We start from the raw sequence: 19,919 nt of genomic DNA, 5'->3' as shown, positions 1-19,919 counted from the left end.
GCTGCCGCCGCCAAAATATTGTGGGCGACGAGAAAAAATAACCGCTTTTGATGCCATTTGTCACGCTCCGCCGAGGACTGTGAGGCAAAGTCGAGAAACCAAAAATTCACCGCTCTACGTTTTCCTCTCTCTCCCACTTTTTCCTCTACCTTGCTCGGCATGTTCCTCCTTTTTCACCTCTGACCCTCTCTTCCTTCCTGACTCCAGCCCACCCCTCTCTCTCTTTCAAGTCAAATTCAATTCAAATGGCTTTATTGGGGGGGACAAGACAATTGGTGATTTTGTTTGAACTGTTTTGTAATTTGTTTGCGTCTGATTGGTGATGTGCAAATAGAGCAGTTTTGTGGACTCAGCATCTCTCTCCTCTCTCCAGATCATACATCAGTCGGAGGTCTTGGGGACAGTTTCTATGAGTACCTGCTGAAGGCCTGGCTCATGTCAGACAAGACGGACACCGAGGCGCGCAAGACTTACGATGACGCCATCGAGGTACGGCACAGCTACCATTTATACGCAGCACACACTGTACACACAGTGTACAAGCGTTGGCTGCTGGACAGATATCAGACAGCCGACTCCTCTCTATCAAAGTGAAAGGCAGAAGCATTCTCTTGCTGGACTGTCTTTAATGGGGGGGCGCGAGTATGCATCACCTTGTTTTAAGGGTTTACCGGCCAAATAAGTTGTGAACCGCTGGGTTAAAGGGCAAATCGACAAGAAAAGACAATGTTTATAGGTATAAGAGACGGCGAGACAAAATGCTTACGTTTCCTCTGTGGGGTTTCCAGGACTTGGGGTGCCTGTGAACAGTCTGCTTGCTTTGAAGGTAGCAGTGATTCTTCATCTACTCAGTCTTAGGGGCCCTTTACACGAGGACAGTCTCTGGAAGAAACCACACAATAGCGTTTCCTTCACACCTTTTCCTTCACACCTTCTCCCCGTTTACATGAGCGCTGTTGAATTTTTAAAACGCCGTAATGTACATGCCAGGTCGCTAGGTGGCATTGTGATGGTCAACGGGGCGTTGCTCGTCACTCCACGGACGCTTCTACATGACGTCATTTCGTAATCGTCTTTCTGGGTTTTAGACACGGAAGTAGATTACGGCTACCGTAGTAATTTTTAGACTTGCCAAAAAGCTGTTTTCAAGCTAAATAAAACAAACTGTTTTAAAGTTGTAATATTCTTCGGGTGAGAACGTTACATAGATGTGACCAGTTTATCAGAATAAGCCTATTTGGAAATCTTTAACGAGCAGCGAGGATCGGGAGCGCTGGCTGTGCTGACACTGTCTACTGTGTAGGCTGCAGTGAGAAAACACTGTCGATGTGCTTGCCTAACGTTAAATGCCGACTGGGTACAGCCATCGGTTCCTCGCAGCAGCAGTAACGCTCGTTATGAACATGTAACTGAAGTCGGCCGCAGTGTAGCTTAATTCTGAATGTTGCCAAGCGTGTGTCGCGTGTGCAGGCACGTCAGAGTTTCTGGGAAGACTATCGTTTCTAACCGATTACATGGAGCGCTCAGCGGGAAGCGTCACCAACAATTCCACTCTAGAGGGTGGTTTCAAAATGTGTCGTTTCCTAAGCGCGAATTCGCCGTCACCGTCTTAACGGGAGGCACTAACGATAAAATAATTCCCCGTTTCCATAGGAAACCGTCCTCGTGTAAAGTGCCCCTTAACTCATTCAGGGCCAAAGACGTCTTTGACGTGTTATCAGGAATAGCCCAGAGGGCCAATGACGTGTTTGACGTGTTTTTGTTTTTATTAGTACAGCGCGTAGTTCAAACACTTCCCCAGCCTGTGACATGGTATCAGGTCCCTGGCATCTAAGGCAAGCCGACAACACGTGAACAAACACATACCGCAGCTGTTGTTTTGAAATTGAGCAGGAGGAAAAGCAGAAAATGGATAAACGCTTCCTTGTGCAGACAGGAGAAACGCCATTGAAACGCCCCTCGGCGCGCTGCAGGAGCTGGTCGCCTTCCTGTGTGCCAGCCGGGAGAAAGTAATCCAGAGATGTGTTTGATCATCGGAGGAATGAGGAAATGATCGATCAGTTTGACGGGTAATCCAGAGGGCGGTGAGGACGTGTTGAATAGCCGAGGGGAAAACGGGAACGATCAAATAGCAGGGAGGATAGGACAGGGAGACATGGACGAGGACGGGTGGACCAGAACAAAACAAAATAAACACACGAACAGCTAACAAGGCAGAAGCGGCAGTCACAGCAGCCCGCTGTCCGTTCTCAAGAGCTATTCAGTTGGTTCATGAAATCGCTGGGCTGCGTGCCCTCCAGTGTTGCTCCTGGCCAATCCCGGCGCCACAGGGCGTGGTTATTGCTTATCCTATGTGGGGTTAGAAATCACGCAACTAAGATAAAAGGGGGATCGTGTGTGTGTGTGTGTGTGTGTCTGTCTGTCTGTCTGTCTGTCTGTCTGTCTGTCGGTGTGTCTGTCTGTCTGTCTGTCTGTCTGTGTGTCTGTCTGCACACTCACTCACACTGAGTAAACTGTATTGTTGAATGTAAAAAAAAGCACTTCATGTGTATATATATATATATATATATATATATATTTTTTTTTTTGTCATTTGTGTCATAACGAATAATATTTACATGTCTGATGTCAATACAGTTCAAAATAAAAGAATTGAGAGCGAGTTCTGCCTGAGAATGTGTGCTTTACAAAAATTGCCTTTTCTCCTGTTTATCTTCTCAGGGAGACCTTTTGGGTGAAAACAGGGTGTATATAAATGGCTATAAGTAGAGTACAGAACATGCTAAAAGCTCACTTTTTTTTTCCTGGTGAACCCAGAGACGTACATCTTCATTTTGAGGTATTGCAAATCACTTTGGTGCTAATAGATCATTTACTGTGGGTCTTGAAAGATGACCAACAATTATGAAAATCTTTGGCCTGTGCTAAATATTGGCAGTCCTAAACTGGCCATGAATGAGTTAACTGTGCATTTGTTATTTGAAACGTGTAAAATAAATAAAAAAGATATTGGGCCCTATCATGTGAATTTCCTCACAGTGGTGGTGCTGGGCCATTAGCGCCGGGCGCTAGTGCACTTATAGGCGTGTCCAGGGCTTGGAATTAACACCCGCCAAATGCGGGTATAAATTAACTTTAGCGGGTAAACATTGTAAAGTTACTAGCCAATTTGGCTGGTGAAGAATCAAGCTGATACTTTGTCTGTTTGAAGCAGGCTGTAGAAGCGATCATCCTAGCAGACAGTGTTAATAAAGTTGCTTCAAACTAAAAACAACCACAACAACACATGCCGTGACGTGTAATACTACCATTGGCTACGCCTAGCATATGTGCAGAGCCATGTGCGTATATGGAATGCATGGAATGTGTGGAACTCACTACGTCAGTACGCTGGTCGCTGTAACAATGAGACGGAGCGAGACAGCAAACCTTTTGATGTCGATTGTAGTCAGGCAATCTGTAGACTGCTGTAACTTTATTCTCGTCACCATTTATGTAGTAACTCATACCGTGTCTTCATTATAAACAAGAGGAGTTTATTCTCACATGAGAGAGAGAGAGATGGCAGCCTGGTTACATGCGTAGGTAAATGGAACAACTAGTGCTTCTTCTTCTATGCTCTCATAATCCCCACATAATCCATTACAGAGCCCTCTAATGGACTGGATTTAACCCTTGTACCCTGCTAACTTTGTTATCACTAAGTTACCACTGGTCCATGGTCATGGATCTTGATATTAATTATTATTTTTGATATTCATAATTAATTATGTTTTTATTTTTTATTGATTCTTATCCATTGGTAACTTCATCTCTCATACCTCATATCAACATTTCATGCTTACTCTGAATTTTAACCCCTCGAATGCCAGTTTACTGTACTTACTGTACAATAAGATTTTCAGTAGAAAACACAAAATATGATTTTTTCCCCTTCCCATGAATGCCACCTGGTGGCGGGTGGTGGGATTATCATAGCTTTGGATTTCTCACATTTTGGGCGGAGGAATTATTTTCTTCCAGCTTCCATCTTTTGAGAATTTGCATTTTTTCCTACTAAGCAAACACTGGTCCAGCCATGCTAGTGGCGAGTCTCCCCAACGAACGGGCGCTGAGATACGACGTACTTTCAAATAAGGTAAATTTAACGAAAAATACATGAAACTGCCAATTTTCGACTGCTAGCTACCGTAGTTTTCACAAAAAACACAAACTAGCTTCCTTCATCCATCAATCTCGGTCTAAAGGCTTCAAATCATTAGTTTGCACCGGAAAATCTGCGTTCCCAGGTCATGTGACATGTTACCATGACGATCACTGTACTGTATATTTCATATCAAACTGCATGCTTTTGGTTGCTGTGCCAACACTGATCAAATAGGGGGGCGGGGGCAAACACAATAGAAGCTACAAATTTGATGTCTTGACTCTAGCTGAGAGGTGTAAGATCAGAAAAATAATTATTTTTGGGTAAAGTACCTGGGAGTCGAAAAAAAATGATGTTTTTTTGCTAAATTAACACGTTCACTGCCATTGACGAGATATCTCGGCTTACAAAATCCAACGGTTGACTGCCAATGACGAGATATCTCGGCTTAAAAAAAAAAAAAAAAAAAAAAATTTGGACGGTGGGACGTGGATCAACGCCCCCCACGTCTCCTATAAAATTATTGGAGCCACCGAACGTGTACAACCCATTCCACCGACCCACTAAGTGGCGACAGTGCTCTCCATTCTAGAAAAAGCAGAGCCAAAACGGCAGCGCGATGAAACCATTCTCATACTGTAGAATGGATTGGCGAAAACGCTTTCGCTTTCGCGCTGATTGCTGGCAGTGAAAGTGAGGACACTTTGAAACACGCAGCATAAATAAGACCAGAATCGCAAAAGCTTCATCAAAGCTCTCAACCGAAACCGCAAGAAACGAGCGAGCCCATCCAGACTTGCCCAGCGGCCGCCAGCAGACAGGAGCAGCAGCAAAGCAGTGAGCCTGGTGACGCGAGGTTACAGCAGCAGCAGAAACGAGCTTGTGACACGCCCGCTGCAGCCAAGAAGACACACACGGAGGGAGGAGTTTGAAGGAGAGGGGTGTTTCCTGCTGTTATGGAGGAAATTACTGTTCAAAACTATTGTTTAGATGTCTGACGTCTTACTGATGCCAAAAATGAATGGTTAAAGTGACTGTTCTATCGAATTTCACAAAAAGCCATTTATCTCAGAATAAATTTTCAGACGCTGAAACCATGCTGTATTCAAGTGCTAATGCCTACATAACTACTAACTCTACAAACTAACTCTTTTAGACAGAGAAAGCACACATTGTGAGGTCTCCAGACCATAGTTCAAGCAGAAGGCCACTCACGCGTAATCCGATCTCAACGTGGTCAAAAATCCTAGTATGACGTCTGCCATGACGTCAAACATGACGTCAGTTAATCCTCATATATATAGCAAGGGTTCTACGTCACCTCTCTCTCTCTGGCCGATCATAGCAGCAGCAGCCCACGGCAGTCCATCTCCCTTGAAGCCGGCCTCCGAAGCGTTGTTTTGCACCAGATCCGCAGACCGAATCAGCACCCACAAGCCTTCTCTACCCGTGGATATTCCCATTCCTGGCATGTCGAGTTGCGAGCCAGAGCAGCCCACGGACTGTGACGGCAGCTTAGACATCGGTCCTCTGTCCCGGACCGGCCACGGAGCGTACTTGCCTTCCGAGGTGTCTGACGAAAACGTTGGCGAAGCGACCGGCCCACAGGCTGCCAGCATAGCCCCGACGAGAAGGCCCAGCGCGCGTTCCCGTGGCACGGGGCGCGCCACTGCGACGGCCCGTGTAACAGAAGACGAAGCGCCGCGCCGCGGACGCCCAAGAACGCGTGCGAGCGTGCCGGAGGGAGAGGCCGCTCGGCGCGGACGTGCGAGAGGCCGCGGGCAAAGACCAGCAGAGGCAGCTGCCCCGAGAGCCGGGAGCCGCCGGGGAAATGCAGGCCGCGGGGCCGCCGCGAGACGCCACGTACCTCCTGGTCGCACTGACCTCCAGGCCGCCGCCCCGGAAGCGGAAGCGGCCCCATTCGTAGCTCCGCCGAGCCGACAGGGGTCGTCAAGAGCCATTCTGCTGTCCCTGCTAGATAATAGCAGATCTGTAGAAGCTCGTCTGAGAACCCTGGAAACCCCCCCCCCCATTCCCCCCACGTTAGCCTCAGCCCAGCAGCAGCCGATCCTGCCCGGGCCATTAGAAGCCATCCTGCTGTCCCTGCTAGATGCTAACAGATCAGTGGAGGCCCGCCTGAGGGTGCTGTCGTGCCAAGGCAGCCAAGTAGGCCAAGCCGGGAAGCGCCAAGCTAAATTCTAATGTACCAAGATCGAAGGCCCGACCGAGTTGGGAGCGCCGGCCGCAAATAGCCGTTAGCCGCTAAAAGGTCGAAGGCCGGAAAAGTACAATCGCGAAGCGCCAAGGCGGCCAGGTAGGCTAAGCTGGGAAGCGCTATCGCGAGGTGCCCGACCGAGTTGGGAGCGCCAGCCGCAAATAGCTGTAAGTCGCTAAAAAGGTCGAAGGCAGGAAAAGTACAATCGTGAAGCGCCAAGGCGGCCAGGTAGGCTAAGCTGGGAAGCGCTATCGCGAGGTGCCCGACCGAGTTGGGAGCGCCAGCCGCAAATAGCTGTAAGTCGCTAAAAAGGTCGAAGGCAGGAAAAGCAAGATCGAAGGCCCGACCAAGTTGGGAGTGCCAGCCGCAAATAGCTGTAAGTCGCTAAAAAGGTCGAAGGCCGGAAAGTACGATCGCGAAGCGCCAAGGCGGCCAGGTAGGCCAAGCTGGGAAGCGCTATCGCGAGGTGCCCGACCGAGTTGGGAGCGCCAGCCGCAAATAGCTGTAAGTCGCTAAAAAGGTCGAAGGCCGGAATAGTGCAATCAACTACTGGCGCCTGCAGATCTCAATTAACCTCCGGTAATCAGATCTTCCTTTTGGGGGATCTCCTAGCCCATGCAGGCGCCCTCCTCTGCCTCAAGAGCAGCGCCACTGGCCAATGGAGTCAAGCGCCAAAGCATTTGCCATGCACGCCGATTGCTAAATAAAGTTTGTCTAATCCTACCAACTGGCCTCTCCTGATTGAAGTGAGGTCTCCAGACCATAGTTCAAGCAGAAGGCCACTCACGCGTAATCCGATCTCAACGTGGTCAAAAATCCTAGTATGACGTCTGCCATGACGTCAAACATGACGTCAGTTAATCCTCATATATATAGCAAGGGTTCTACGTCACCTCTCTCTCTCTGGCCGATCATAGCAGCAGCAGCCCACGGCAGTCCATCTCCCTTGAAGCCGGCCTCCGAAGCGTTGTTTTGCCCCACCCACCTCCCCAGTCCACCACCAACGAGTCTTGACTCCCGATCCCCCATGGGGGGGGGGGGATCTCCTAGCCCATGCAGGCGCCCTCCTCTGCCTCAAGAGCAGCGCCACTGGCCAATGGAGTCAAGCGCCAAAGCATTTGCCATGCACGCCGATTGCTAAATAAAGTTTGTCTAATCCTACCAACTGGCCTCTCCTGATTGAACTATTAGTTCTTTTTAGATATTTTGTGTTCACAAAATCTTAGCAGAAAATAATCCTCAGGTCTTGAAAGATGAGCCAGAATCCTCAAAAAAACCCTCTGGCAGAAGCTACCTACAGTAAAAAAAAAACGGCTGGCAGTGAATGTGTTAACATTGAAATCAATGGGAAAACTATGCAATGGATTTTGAAGCCTTGTAACTCCACCAAATGTTCAATCAACCCCAAGGTTAGATAATAAGGTCAAATTTCAAGGTATTTGGTCCAGGATGCCCGCTGAAAAAAATGAAATACATTAATTTTGTAAGAATTTCCTGGAGGTCTCAAAAAGGCGGTTATAATGAAAGTCAATGACCGTGCAGCAGTACCTTAATAGTAATTTGATGATAACTTGAGTTTCTGGGTGCCAGGATGATTTTTTTCTAGTCCTGGCAACGTGAATTACCATAATGAACCATAAAGAAAACCTGAGCTGAATTTCAGACCTTTCATTCCAAGATTTTCCAAATTTCCGATACGCGATTACCGCTTCGATCCGGCCAGCCGGACCAGTAGGGTAAGCACTTCTAACAGAAACAATGTTGCAGATACAAATGCCACAGTCACAGTTTAGGGATATATTTATTTGTATTTTGAAATGAAAGGACAAAAAATACATTAAACTACAGCCAAAGTGCATTAAGTTTTATGCATATGACGAGCTATTTTTTTTCTTTTATGACCATATGCTATATAAATAATATACAAAGACACATGCCAACTAACACAGTGGCACAACAGAGTAATCAAAATTCAAAAACAAAGAACAAAAGGGGGAAACAATTATGACAAGAAAAGCAAAGGGAACACTACAACATATAAAGTGACAAAGTGTTGCTCTCTTAGGTAAGGAAACAGAGGGTTGTTGTTTATTTCTCCATTCATCTGAAGATTTGCCTCTAATGCAGAGCTTGTGCTTTAAAACCTGAAAGAAACCTGACGTTTCTGTCCAAAGCTGATCTGAGCCTGGGCTGTGTTAGCCTTTTGTCACAAAACTAAAGCTGATTTGGTCATTGTTGATATTGTTTTGCTAATAATTAATTGCTAATAACAGTATTTTCTACATTTCTTAATGTCACATGGTTCAAGGCAGCATTAATGTCATACTGTAATGCAGGGTATTTTACCTGTCCGGTGTAGGTACAGGAATGGGTGGACAACCCCAGTTATTATAGCAATAACTGATGAAATGCCATAGGAAGTCTTGAAGAGGGTTATATAAGACCGAAGTATAAATATGATCACAAAGGGAAGGTAGCTGATGATCGTCGACACTGTGATGATCAGAATGACCTTAAAGGCCTTCATCTTTGGATCACCGCTTCTCCCTTTCTCCCTCTCCCCTTCCCCCGGCCCAGGCTTCCTCTAAGCCCTGAGAACTGAGAGGCAGCAGAACAGATTCACTGAGAACAACACAACGTACAGACTCATGGTAAAATATAGTAACACAATTTCTCTGTCAACCTTAATATAGGCCCAGATAAAACAGAGTCCAAGCAGCAGCAGCCAGACCACAGAGCAGCAGGCCACCCTGTACTTGAGGGATTTCAGCCTGAGGAAGAGGGTGGATGACCGCAAGGTAGCGCTCCACACAGATACAGGTCTGGAGGAGGGGGCGGCCGAAGTAGAGAAACACAGTGAAATCTACAAACGAGTCCCAAAAGACACTGACAGTGCTGTGATACAAGTAGATTAGATGAAATAACAGATATTTGACAAACCATAAAGCATCTCAGTCACAGTGAGGTTGAGAGAGAAGAACTCGAAGGTCATCACAGCTCTTGCTCTGGTCACCATCAGGCAAAGGATAAAGCCATTGGCAGGGAATCCCAGGATCAAGTTGATTGCATTTGCAGCAGTAAGAAGCAACTGAAACTGTTGAAGGTCGGAGCTGTTGGTGAAGACGGGGACTGATGTGTTTTCTTCAAGCCTAAGCATCTTGACTCCACAGTTTCTAGGGAAGGTTGAAGAAATCAGAGTGCCATGTTGCTTACTGCTTTAACAGGAAAACCAGCTTTAATATAATCAATATTGAAATCATACTGGCTAGATAATTCTGACAATGGTTATAGTGAAGCTGTTAGATCAGTAAACTCTTCCAACCTGGTGTGGTGGACTCCTCTGTCTCTCTTCAGCAGCTTCAGCGTAGTCAACTGTCAATGTGATCTGTGGAAAGAAGTATTATCTCTCTATCTGACAGCACCTTTTCTATGCAGTCTCCACACCTGCTCAGTGGATCATATCACTCACATTTATATTCCTGTCACAGCAACCATTAGCTACACAAACATTAGCTGGAAACATGCAAATACTGTGCCAAAAAATACAAAACAGCACACTGTGGCTGACTACTTTATGGGACAAATTAATCAATCAATTTATTTATTTGTAAAGGGACAATGTACATTAATCAACATTCAAACAAATGTAAATGTACCCGAGTTAGCCAAAAGGATCATTTTTATCGGGAGTCCCTTTGCCCGGTGTTGATTGGTGATTCCCAACCAGGGGTACGTGTACCCCTTGCAGGGGGTACTTGGAAAGATTGGGATTACAATGTATTTCCAAAATGATAAAAACTGTCGCCTTTTTTCCAATTGAAAACTGTCAAAATTGTATTAAAGAGGAGTCATTCAAATTATTTTCATTTAATGAGATGTGTTAGAGAGGCCTACTAAAAGTTTAATATAACAACTTTAGGAGAATTTTGGACCCACATGAGTGAGGGGGTACTATCGGCATGGTAAAACAGCTCAAGGGGTACATAACACAAAAATTTGCAGCCATCATCAGCTGTTAACGAGCGACTAACGTTACGTTATGAGATGAGAAGCAGGCTAGTCGTCAGTGAAACCGGACGTCCTCAGTCAGAGATACACTCCAACTCCGGTAGAATATGGGTCCTTTTATTGTTTAGTAACAAAATGTGTTTTGAACCAGGCAGTGAAATATAGATAGAGGCATTATGCATCGGCATGAAGTAGAAAGCTTTAAAAGCACTTTTAACAGAAACAATGTTGCAGATACAAATGCCACAGTCACAGTTTAGGGATATATTTATTGGTATTTTGAAATGAAAGGACAAAAAATACATTAAACTACAGCCAAACTGCATTAAGTTTTAAGCATATAACAAGATATATTTTTTCTTTTATGACCATATGCTATATAAATAATATACAAAGACACATGCCAACTAACACAGTGGCACAACAGAATACTCAAAATTCAAAAACAAAGAACAAAAAGGTGAAACAATTATGACAAGAAAAGCAAAGGGAACACTACAACATATAAAGTGACAAAGTGTTGCTCTCTTAGGTAAGGAAACAGAGGGTTGTTGTTTATTTCTCCATTCATCTGAAGATTTGCCTCTAATGCAGAGCTTGTGCTTTAAAACCTGAAAGAAACCTGACGTTTCTGTCCAAAGCTGATCTGAGCCTGGGCTGTGTTAGCCTTTTGTCACAAAACTAAAGCTGATTTGGTCATTGTTGATATTGTTTTGCTAATAACAGTATTTTCTGCATTTCTTAATTGGAATCGACCCAACCTTAGGCAATGACATGAGGTTATGTCACATGGTTCAAGCATGACTGTCATATTGTAATGCAGGGTATTTTACCTGTCCGGTGTAGGTACAGGAATGGCTGGACAACCCCAGCTGTTATAGCGATAATTGTTGAAATAGTATAGTAAGGGCGAAACTCATCAAAGGTTATATAAGATTTAAGTATAAATATGATCACAAAGGGAAGGTAGCTGATAATCGTCGACACTGTGATGATCAGAATGACCTTAAAGGCCTTCATCTTTGGATCACCGCTTCTCCCTTTCTCCCTCTCCCCTTCCCCCGGCCCAGGCTTCCTCAAAGCCCTGAGAACTGAGAGGCAGCAGAACAGATTCACTGAGAACAACACAACATACAGACTCATGGTAAAATATATTAACATAAGTGCTCTCTCTAACATGAAGCCATAGATAAAACAGAGTCCAAGCAGCAGCAGCCAGACCACAGAGCAGCATGCCACCCTGTACTTGAGGGGTTTCAGCCTGAGGAAGAGCACAGGGTGGATGACCGCAAGGTAGCGCTCCACACAGATACAGGTCTGGAAGAGGGGGCGGCCGAAGTAGAGAAAAACAGAGAAAACCACAAACAAGTCCCAAAAGACCCTGACAGTGCTGTGATACAAGTAGATGAAATAACAGATATTTGACAAACCAAAAAGCATCTCAGACACAGTGAGGTTGAGAGAGAAGAACTCCAAGGTCATCACGGCTCTTGCTCTGGTCACCATCAGGCAAAAGATAAAGCCATTGGCAGCGAATCCCAGGATCAAGTTGATTGCATTTGCAGCAGTAAGAAGCAATGTAGGAAAAATCAACTGAAACTGTTGAAGGTCGGAGCTGTTGGTGAAGACGGGGACTGATGTGTTTTCTTCAAGCCTGAGCATCTTGACTCCACAGTTTCTAGGGAATGTTGAAGAAATCAGAGTGCCATATTGCTTACTGCTTTAACAGGAAAACCAGCTTTAATATAATAAATATTGAAATCATACTGGCTAGATAATTCTGACAATGTTATAGTGAAGCTGTTAGATCAGTAAACTCTTCCAACCTGGTGTGGTGGACTCCTCTGTCTCTCTTCAGCAGCTTCAGCGTAGTCAACTGTCAATGTGATCTGTGGAAGGAAGTGTTATCTCTCTGTCTGACAGCACCTTTCTATGCAGTCTCCACACCTGCTCAGTGGATCATATCAATCACATTTATATTCCTGTCACAGCAACCATTAGCTACACAACCATTAGCTACACAACCATTAGCTACACAAACATTCGCTGGAAACATGCAAATACTGTGCCAAAAAATACAAAACAGCACACTGTGGCTGACTACTTTATGGGACAAATTAATCAATCAATTTATTTATTTGTAAAGGGACAATGTACATTAATCAACATTCAAACAAATGTAAATGTACCCGAGTTAGCCAAAAGGATCATTTTTATCGGGAGTCCCTTTGCCCGGTGTTGATCGGTGATTCCCAACCAGCGGTACGTGTACCCCTTGCAGGGGGTACTTGGAAAGATTGGGATTACAATGTATTTCCAAAATGATAAAAACTGTCGCCTTTTTTCCAATTGAAAACTGTCAAAATAGTATTAAAGAGGAGTCATTCAAATTATTTTCATTTAATGAGATGTGTTAGAGAGGCCTACTAAAAGTTTAATATAACAACTTTAGGAGAATTATGGACCCACATGAGTGAGGGGGTACTATCGGCATGGTAAAACAGCTCAAGGGGTACATAACACAAAAATTTGCAGCCATCATCAGCTGTTAACGAGCGACTAACGTTACGTTATGAGATGAGAAGCAGGCTAGTCGTCAGTGAAACTGGACGTCCTCAGTCAGAGATACACTCCAACTCCGGTAGAATATGGGTCCTTTTATTGTTTAGTAACAAAATGTGTTTTGAACCAGGCAGTGAGATATAGATAGAGGCATTATGCATCTGCATGAAGTAGAAAGCTTTAAAAGCACTTCTAACAGAAACAATGTTGCAGATACAAATGCCACAGTCACAGTTTAGGGATATATTTATTGGTATTTTGAAATAAAAGGACAAAAAATACATTAAACTACAGCCAAAGTGCATTAAGTTTTATGCATATGACGAGCTATTTTTTTTCTTTTATGACCATATACTATATAAATAATATACAAAGACACATGCAAACTAACACAGTGGCACAACAGAGTAATCAAAATTCAAAAACAAAGAACAAAAAGGTGAAACAATTATGAGAAGAAAAGCAAAGGGAACATAAAACATATAAGGTGACAAAGTGTTGCTCTCTTAGGTAAGGAAACAGATAGTTGTTGTTTATTTCTTCATGAAATTAGATCAAAGCTTTCCCTGCTCCATTCATCTGAAGATTTGCCTCTAATGCAGAGCTTGTGCTTTAAAACCTGAAAGAAACCTGACGTTTCTGTCCAAAGCTGATCTGAGCCTGGGCTGTGTTAGCCTTTTGTCACAAAACTGATTTGGTCATTTTTATGTTGTTTTGCTAATAATAAATTGCTAATAACAGTATTTTCTACATTTCTTAATGTCACATGGTTCAAGGCAGCATGAATGTCATATTGTAATGCAGGGTATTTTACCTGTCCGGTGTAGGTACAGGAATGGGTGGACAACCCCAGTTATTATAGCAATAAGTGATGAAATGGTATAGGAAGTGTTGAACTCCCAGAAGGTTATATAAGACTGAAGTATAAATATGATCACAAAGGGAAGGTAGCTGATGATCGTCGACACTGTGATGATCAGAATGACCTTAAAGGCCTTCATCTTTGGATCACCGCTTCTCCCTTTCTCCCTCTCCCCTTCCCCCGGCCCAGGCTTCCTCAAAGCCCTGAGAACTGAGAGGCTGCAGAACAGATTCACTGAGAACAACACAACGTACAGACTCATGGTAAAATATGTTAACATATGTGCTCTCTCTAACATGAAGCCATACATAAAACAGAGTCCAAGCAGCAGCAGCCAGACCACAGAGCAGCAGGCCACCCTGTACTTGAGGGGTTTCAGCCTGAGGAAGAGCACAGGGTGGATGACCGCAAGGTAGCGCTCCACACAGATACAGGTCTGGAGGAGGGGGCGGCCGAAGTAGAGAAAAACATTGAAAACTACAAACAAGTCCCAAAAGACACTGACAGTGCTGTGATACAAGTAGATGAAATAACAGATATTTGACAAACCAAAAAGCATCTCAGACACAGTGAGGTTGAGAGAGAAGAACTCCAAGGTCATCACGGCTCTTGCTCTGGTCACCATCAGGCAAAAGATAAAGCCATTGGCAGCGAATCCCAGGATCAAGTTGATTGCATTTGCAGCAGTAAGAAGCAACTGAAACTGTTGAAGGTCGGAGCTGTTGGTGAAGACGGGGACTGATGTGTTTTCTTCAAGCCTAAGCATCTTGACTCCACAGTTTCTAGGGAATGTTGAAGAAATCAGAGTGCCATGTTGCTTACTGCTTTAACAGGAAAACCAGTTTTAATATAATCAATATTGAAATCATACTGGCTAGATAATTCTGACAATGGTTTTAGTGAAGCTATTAGATCAGTAAAGTCTTCCAACCTGGTGTGGTGGACTCCTCTGTCTCTCTTCAGCAGCTTCAGCGTAGTCAACTGTCAATGTGATCTGTGGAAAGAAGTATTATCTCTCTGTCTGACAGCACCTTTCTATGCAGTCTCCACACCTGCTCAGTGGATCATATAAATCACATTTATATTCCTGTCACAGCAACCATTAGCTACACAACCATTAGCTACACAAACATTCGCTGGAAACATGCAAATACTGTGCCAAAATATACAAAACAGCACACTGTGGCTGACTACTTTATGGGACAAATTAATCAATCAATTTATTTATTTGTAAAGGGACAATGTACATTAATCAACATTCAAACAAATGTAAATGTACCCGAGTTAGCCAAAAGGATCATTTTTATCGGGAGTCCCTTTGCCCGGTGTTGATCGGTGATTCCCAACCAGGGGTACGTGTACCCCTTGCAGGGGGTACTTGGAAAGATTGGGATTACAATGTATTTCCAAAATGATAAAAACTGTCGCCTTTTTTCCAATTGAAAACTGTCAAAATTGTATTAAAGAGGAGTCATTCAAATTATTTTCATTTAATGAGATGTGTTAGAGAGGCCTACTAAAAGTTTAATATAACAACTTTAGGAGAATTATGGACCCACATGAGTGAGGGGGTACTATCGGCATCGTAAAACAGCTCAAGGGGTACATAACACAAAAATTTGCAGCCATCATCAGCTGTTAACGAGCGACTAACGTTACGTTATGAGATGAGAAGCAGGCTAGTCGTCAGTGAAACTGGACGTCCTCAGTCAGAGATACACTCCAACTCCGGTAGAATATGGGTCCTTTTATTGTTTAGTAACAAAATGTGTTTTGAACCAGGCAGTGAGATATAGATAGAGGCATTATGCATCGGCATGAAGTAGAAAGCTTTAAAAGCACTTTTAACAGAAACAATGTTGCAGATACAAATGCCACAGTCACAGTTTAGGGATATATTTATTGGTATTTTGAAATGAAAGGACAAAAAATACATTAAACTACAGCCAAAGTGCATTAAGTTTTATGCATATGACGAGCTATTTTTTTTCTTTTATGACCATATACTATATAAATAATATACAAAGACACATGCAAACTAACACAGTGGCACAACAGAGTAATCAAAATTCAAAAACAAAGAACAAAAAGGTGAAACAATTATGAGAAGAAAAGCAAAGGGAACATAAAACATATAAGGTGACAAAGTGTTGCTCTCTTAGGTAAGGAAACAGAGGGTTGTTGTTTATTTCTTCATGAAATTAGATCAAAGCTTTCCCTGCTCCATTCATCTGAAGATTTGCCTCTAATGCAGAGCTTGTGCTTTAAAACCTGAAAGAAACCTGACGTTTCTGTCCAAAGCTGATCTGAGCCTGGGCTGTGTTAGCCTTTTGTCACAAAACTAAAGCTGATTTGGTCATTTTTGATATTGTTTTGCTAATAATGAATTGCTAATAACAGTATTTTCTACATTTCTTAATGTCACATGGTTCAAGGCAGCATGAATGTCATATTGTAATGCAGGGTATTTTACCTGTCCGGTGTAGGTACAGGAATGGGTGGACAACCCCAGTTATTATAGCAATAACTGATGAAATGGTATAGGAAGTGTTGAACTCCCAGAAGGTTATATAAGATTTAAGTATAAATATGATCACAAAGGGAAGGTAGTTGATGATTGTCGACACTGTGATGATCAGAATGACCTTAAAGGCCTTCATCTTTGGATCACCACTTCTCCCTTTCTTCCTCTCCCCTTCCCCCGGCCCAGGCTTCCTCAAAGCCCTGAGAACTGAGAGGCTGCAGAACAGATTCACTGAGAACAACACAACATACAGACTCATGGTAAAATATATTAACATATTTGCGCTCTCTAACATGAAGCCATAGATAAAACAGAGTCCAAGCAGCAGCAGCCAGACCACAGAGCAGCAGGCCACCCTGTACTTGAGGGGTTTCAGCCTGAGGAAGAGCACAGGGTGGATGACTGCAAGGTAGCGCTCCACACAGATACAGGTCTGGAGGAGGGGGCGGCCGAAGTAGAGAAAAACATTGAAAACTACAAACAAGTCCAAAAAGACGCTGACAGTGCTGCTGTGATACAAGGAGATGAAATAACAGATATTTGACAAACCAAAAAGCATCTCAGACACAGTAAGGTTGAGAGAGAAGAACTCCAAGGTCATCACGGCTCTTGCTCTGGTCACCATCAGGCAAAGGATAAAGCCATTGGCAGGGAATCCCAAGATCAAGTTGATTGCATTTGCAGCAGTAAGAAGCAACTGAAACTGTTGAAGGTCGGAGCTGTTGGTGAAGACGGGGACTGATGTGTTTTCTTCAAGCCTAAGCATCTTGACTCCACAGTTTCTAGGGAATGTTGAAGAAATCAGAGTGCCATGTTGCTTACTGCTTTAACAGGAAAACCAGCTTTAATATAATCAATATTGAAATCATACTGGCTAGATAATTCTGACAATGTTATAGTGAAGCTGTTAGATCAGTAAACTCTTCCAACCTGGTGTGGTGGACTCCTCTGTCTCTCTTCAGCAGCTTCAGCGTAGTCAACTGTCAATGTGATCTGTGGAAAGAAGTGTTATCTCTCTGTCTGACAGCACTTTTCTATGCAGTCTCCACACCTGCTCAGTGGATCATATCAATCACATTTATATTCCTGTCACAGCAACCATTAGCTACACAACCATTAGCTACACAACCATTAGCTACACAAACATTCGCTGGAAACATGCAAATACTGTGCCAAAATATACAAAACAGCACACTGTGGCTGACTACTTTATGGGACAAATTAATCAATCAATTTATTTATTTGTAAAAGGGACAATGTACATTAATCAACATTCAAATAAATGTAAATGTACCCGAGTTAGCCAAAAGGATCATTTTTATCGGGAGTCCCTTTGCCCGGTGTTGATCGGTGATTCCCAACCAGGGGTACGTGTACCCCTTGCAGGGGGTACTTGGAAAGATTGGGATTACGTTGTATTTCCAAAATGATAAAAACTGTCGCCTTTTTTCCAATTGAAAACTGTCAAAATTGTATTAAAGAGGAGTCATTCAAATTATTTTGATTTAATGAGATGTGTTAGAGAGGCCTACTAAAAGTTTAATATAACAACTTTAGGATAATTTTGGACCCACATGAGTGAGGGGGTACTATCGGCATGGTAAAAACAGCTCAAGGGGTACATAACACAAAAATTTGCAGCCATCATCAGCTGTTAACGAGCAACTAACGTTACGTTATGAGATGAGAAGCAGGCTAGTCGTCAGTGAAACCGGACGTCCTCAGTCAGAGATACACTCCAACTCCGGTAGAATATGGGTCCTTTTATTGTTTAGTAACAAAATGTGTTTTGAACCAGGCAGTGAGATATAGATAGAGGCATTATGCATCGGCATGAAGTAGAAAGCTTTAAAAGCACTTTTAACAGAAACAATGTTGCAGATACAAATGCCACAGTCACAGTTTAGGGATATATTTATTGGTATTTTGAAATGAAAGGACAAAAAATACATTAAACTACAGCCAAAGTGCATTAAGTTTTATGCATATGACGAGCTATTTTTTTTCTTTTATGACCATATACTATATAAATAATATACAAAGACACATGCAAACTAACACAGTGGCACAACAGAGTAATCAAAATTCAAAAACAAATAACAAAAGGGGGAAACAATTATGAGAAGAAAAGCAAAGGGAACATAAAACATATAAGGTGACAAAGTGTTGCTCTCTTAGGTAAGAAAACAGAGGGTTGTTGTTTATTTCTTCATGAAATTAGATCAAAGTTTTCCCTGCTCTATTCATCTGAAGATTTGCCTCTAATGCAGAGCTTGTGCTTTAAAACCTGAAAGAAACCTGACGTTTCTGAGCCTGGGCTGTGTTAGCCTTTTGTCACAAAACTAAAGCTGATTTGGTCATTTTTGATATTGTTTTGCTAATAATGAATTGCTAATAACAGTATTTTCTACATTTCTTAATGTCACATGGTTCAAGGCAGCATGAATGTCATACTGTAATGCAGGGTATTTTACCTGTCCGGTGTAGGTACAGGAATGGGTGGACAACCCCAGTTATTATAGCAATAACTGATGAAATGATATAGGAAGTGTTGAACTCCCAGAAGGTTATATAAGACCGAAGTATAAATATGATCACAAAGGGAAGGTAGCTGATGATCGTCGACACTGTGATGATCAGAATGACCTTAAAGGCCTTCATCTTTGGATCACCGCTTCTCCCTTTCTCCCTCTCCCCTTCCCCGGCCCAGGCTTCCTCAAAGCCCTGAGAACTGAGAGGCAGCAGAACAGATTCACTGAGAACAACACAACGTACAGACTCATGGTAAAATATAGTAACACAATTTCTCTGTCAACCTTAATATAGGCCCAGATAAAACAGAGTCCAAGCAGCAGCAGCCAGACCACAGAGCAGCAGGCCACCCTGTACTTGAGGGATTTCAGCCTGAGGAAGAGGGTGGATGACCGCAAGGTAGCGCTCCACACAGATACAGGTCTGGAGGAGGGGGCGGCCGAAGTAGAGAAACACAGTGAAAACTACAAACAAGTCCCAAAAGACACTGACAGTGCTGCTGTGATAAAAGTAGATTAGATGAAATAACAGATATTTGACAAACCATAAAGCATCTCAGACACAGTGAGGTTGAGAGAGAAGAACTCGAAGGTCATCACAGCTCTTGCTCTGGTCACCATCAGGCAAAGGATAAAGCCATTGGCAGGGAATCCCAGGATCAAGTTGATTGCATTTGCAGCAGTAAGAAGCAACTGAAACTGTTGAAGGTCGGAGCTGTTGGTGAAGACGGGGACTGATGTGTTTTCTTCAAGCCTAAGCATCTTGACTCCACAGTTTCTAGGGAATGTTGAAGAAATCAGAGTGCCATGTTGCTTACTGCTTTAACAGGAAAACCAGCTTTAATATAATCAATATTGAAATCATACTGGCTAGATAATTCTGACAATGGTTTTAGTGAAGCTATTAGATCAGTAAACTCTTCCAACCTGGTGTGGTGGACTCCTCTGTCTCTCTTCAGCAGCTTCAGCGTAGTCAACTGTCAATGTGATCTGTGGAAAGAAGTATTATCTCTCTATCTGACAGCACCTTTTCTATGCAGTCTCCACACCTGCTCAGTGGATCATATCAC

The 19,919-nt window shown here is 43.3% G+C and overlaps 1 protein-coding gene across 3 annotated transcripts in view; it reads left to right on the top strand.

Moving 5' to 3' along the window:
* man1a2 (mannosidase, alpha, class 1A, member 2) overlaps nt 1-19,919 on the top strand; it is a 288,606-nt gene that overhangs the window by 228,688 nt on the left and 39,999 nt on the right. For all 3 annotated transcript variants that reach the window (XM_083639580.1, XM_083639579.1, XM_083639581.1), the window contains exon 11: nt 374-489. In XM_083639580.1, the coding sequence (XP_083495706.1) occupies nt 374-489 (116 nt within the window). The remainder of the gene's footprint in view (nt 1-373; nt 490-19,919) is intronic.

The sequence above is a fragment of the Poromitra crassiceps genome (genome assembly GCF_964638095.1).
Source record: "Poromitra crassiceps genome assembly, chromosome: 6".
NCBI classification, from domain to species: domain Eukaryota; kingdom Metazoa; phylum Chordata; class Actinopteri; order Beryciformes; family Melamphaidae; genus Poromitra; species Poromitra crassiceps.
The sequence above is the reverse complement of the archived record's forward strand: the minus strand, read 5'-3'. Positions and strand labels throughout refer to the sequence as shown.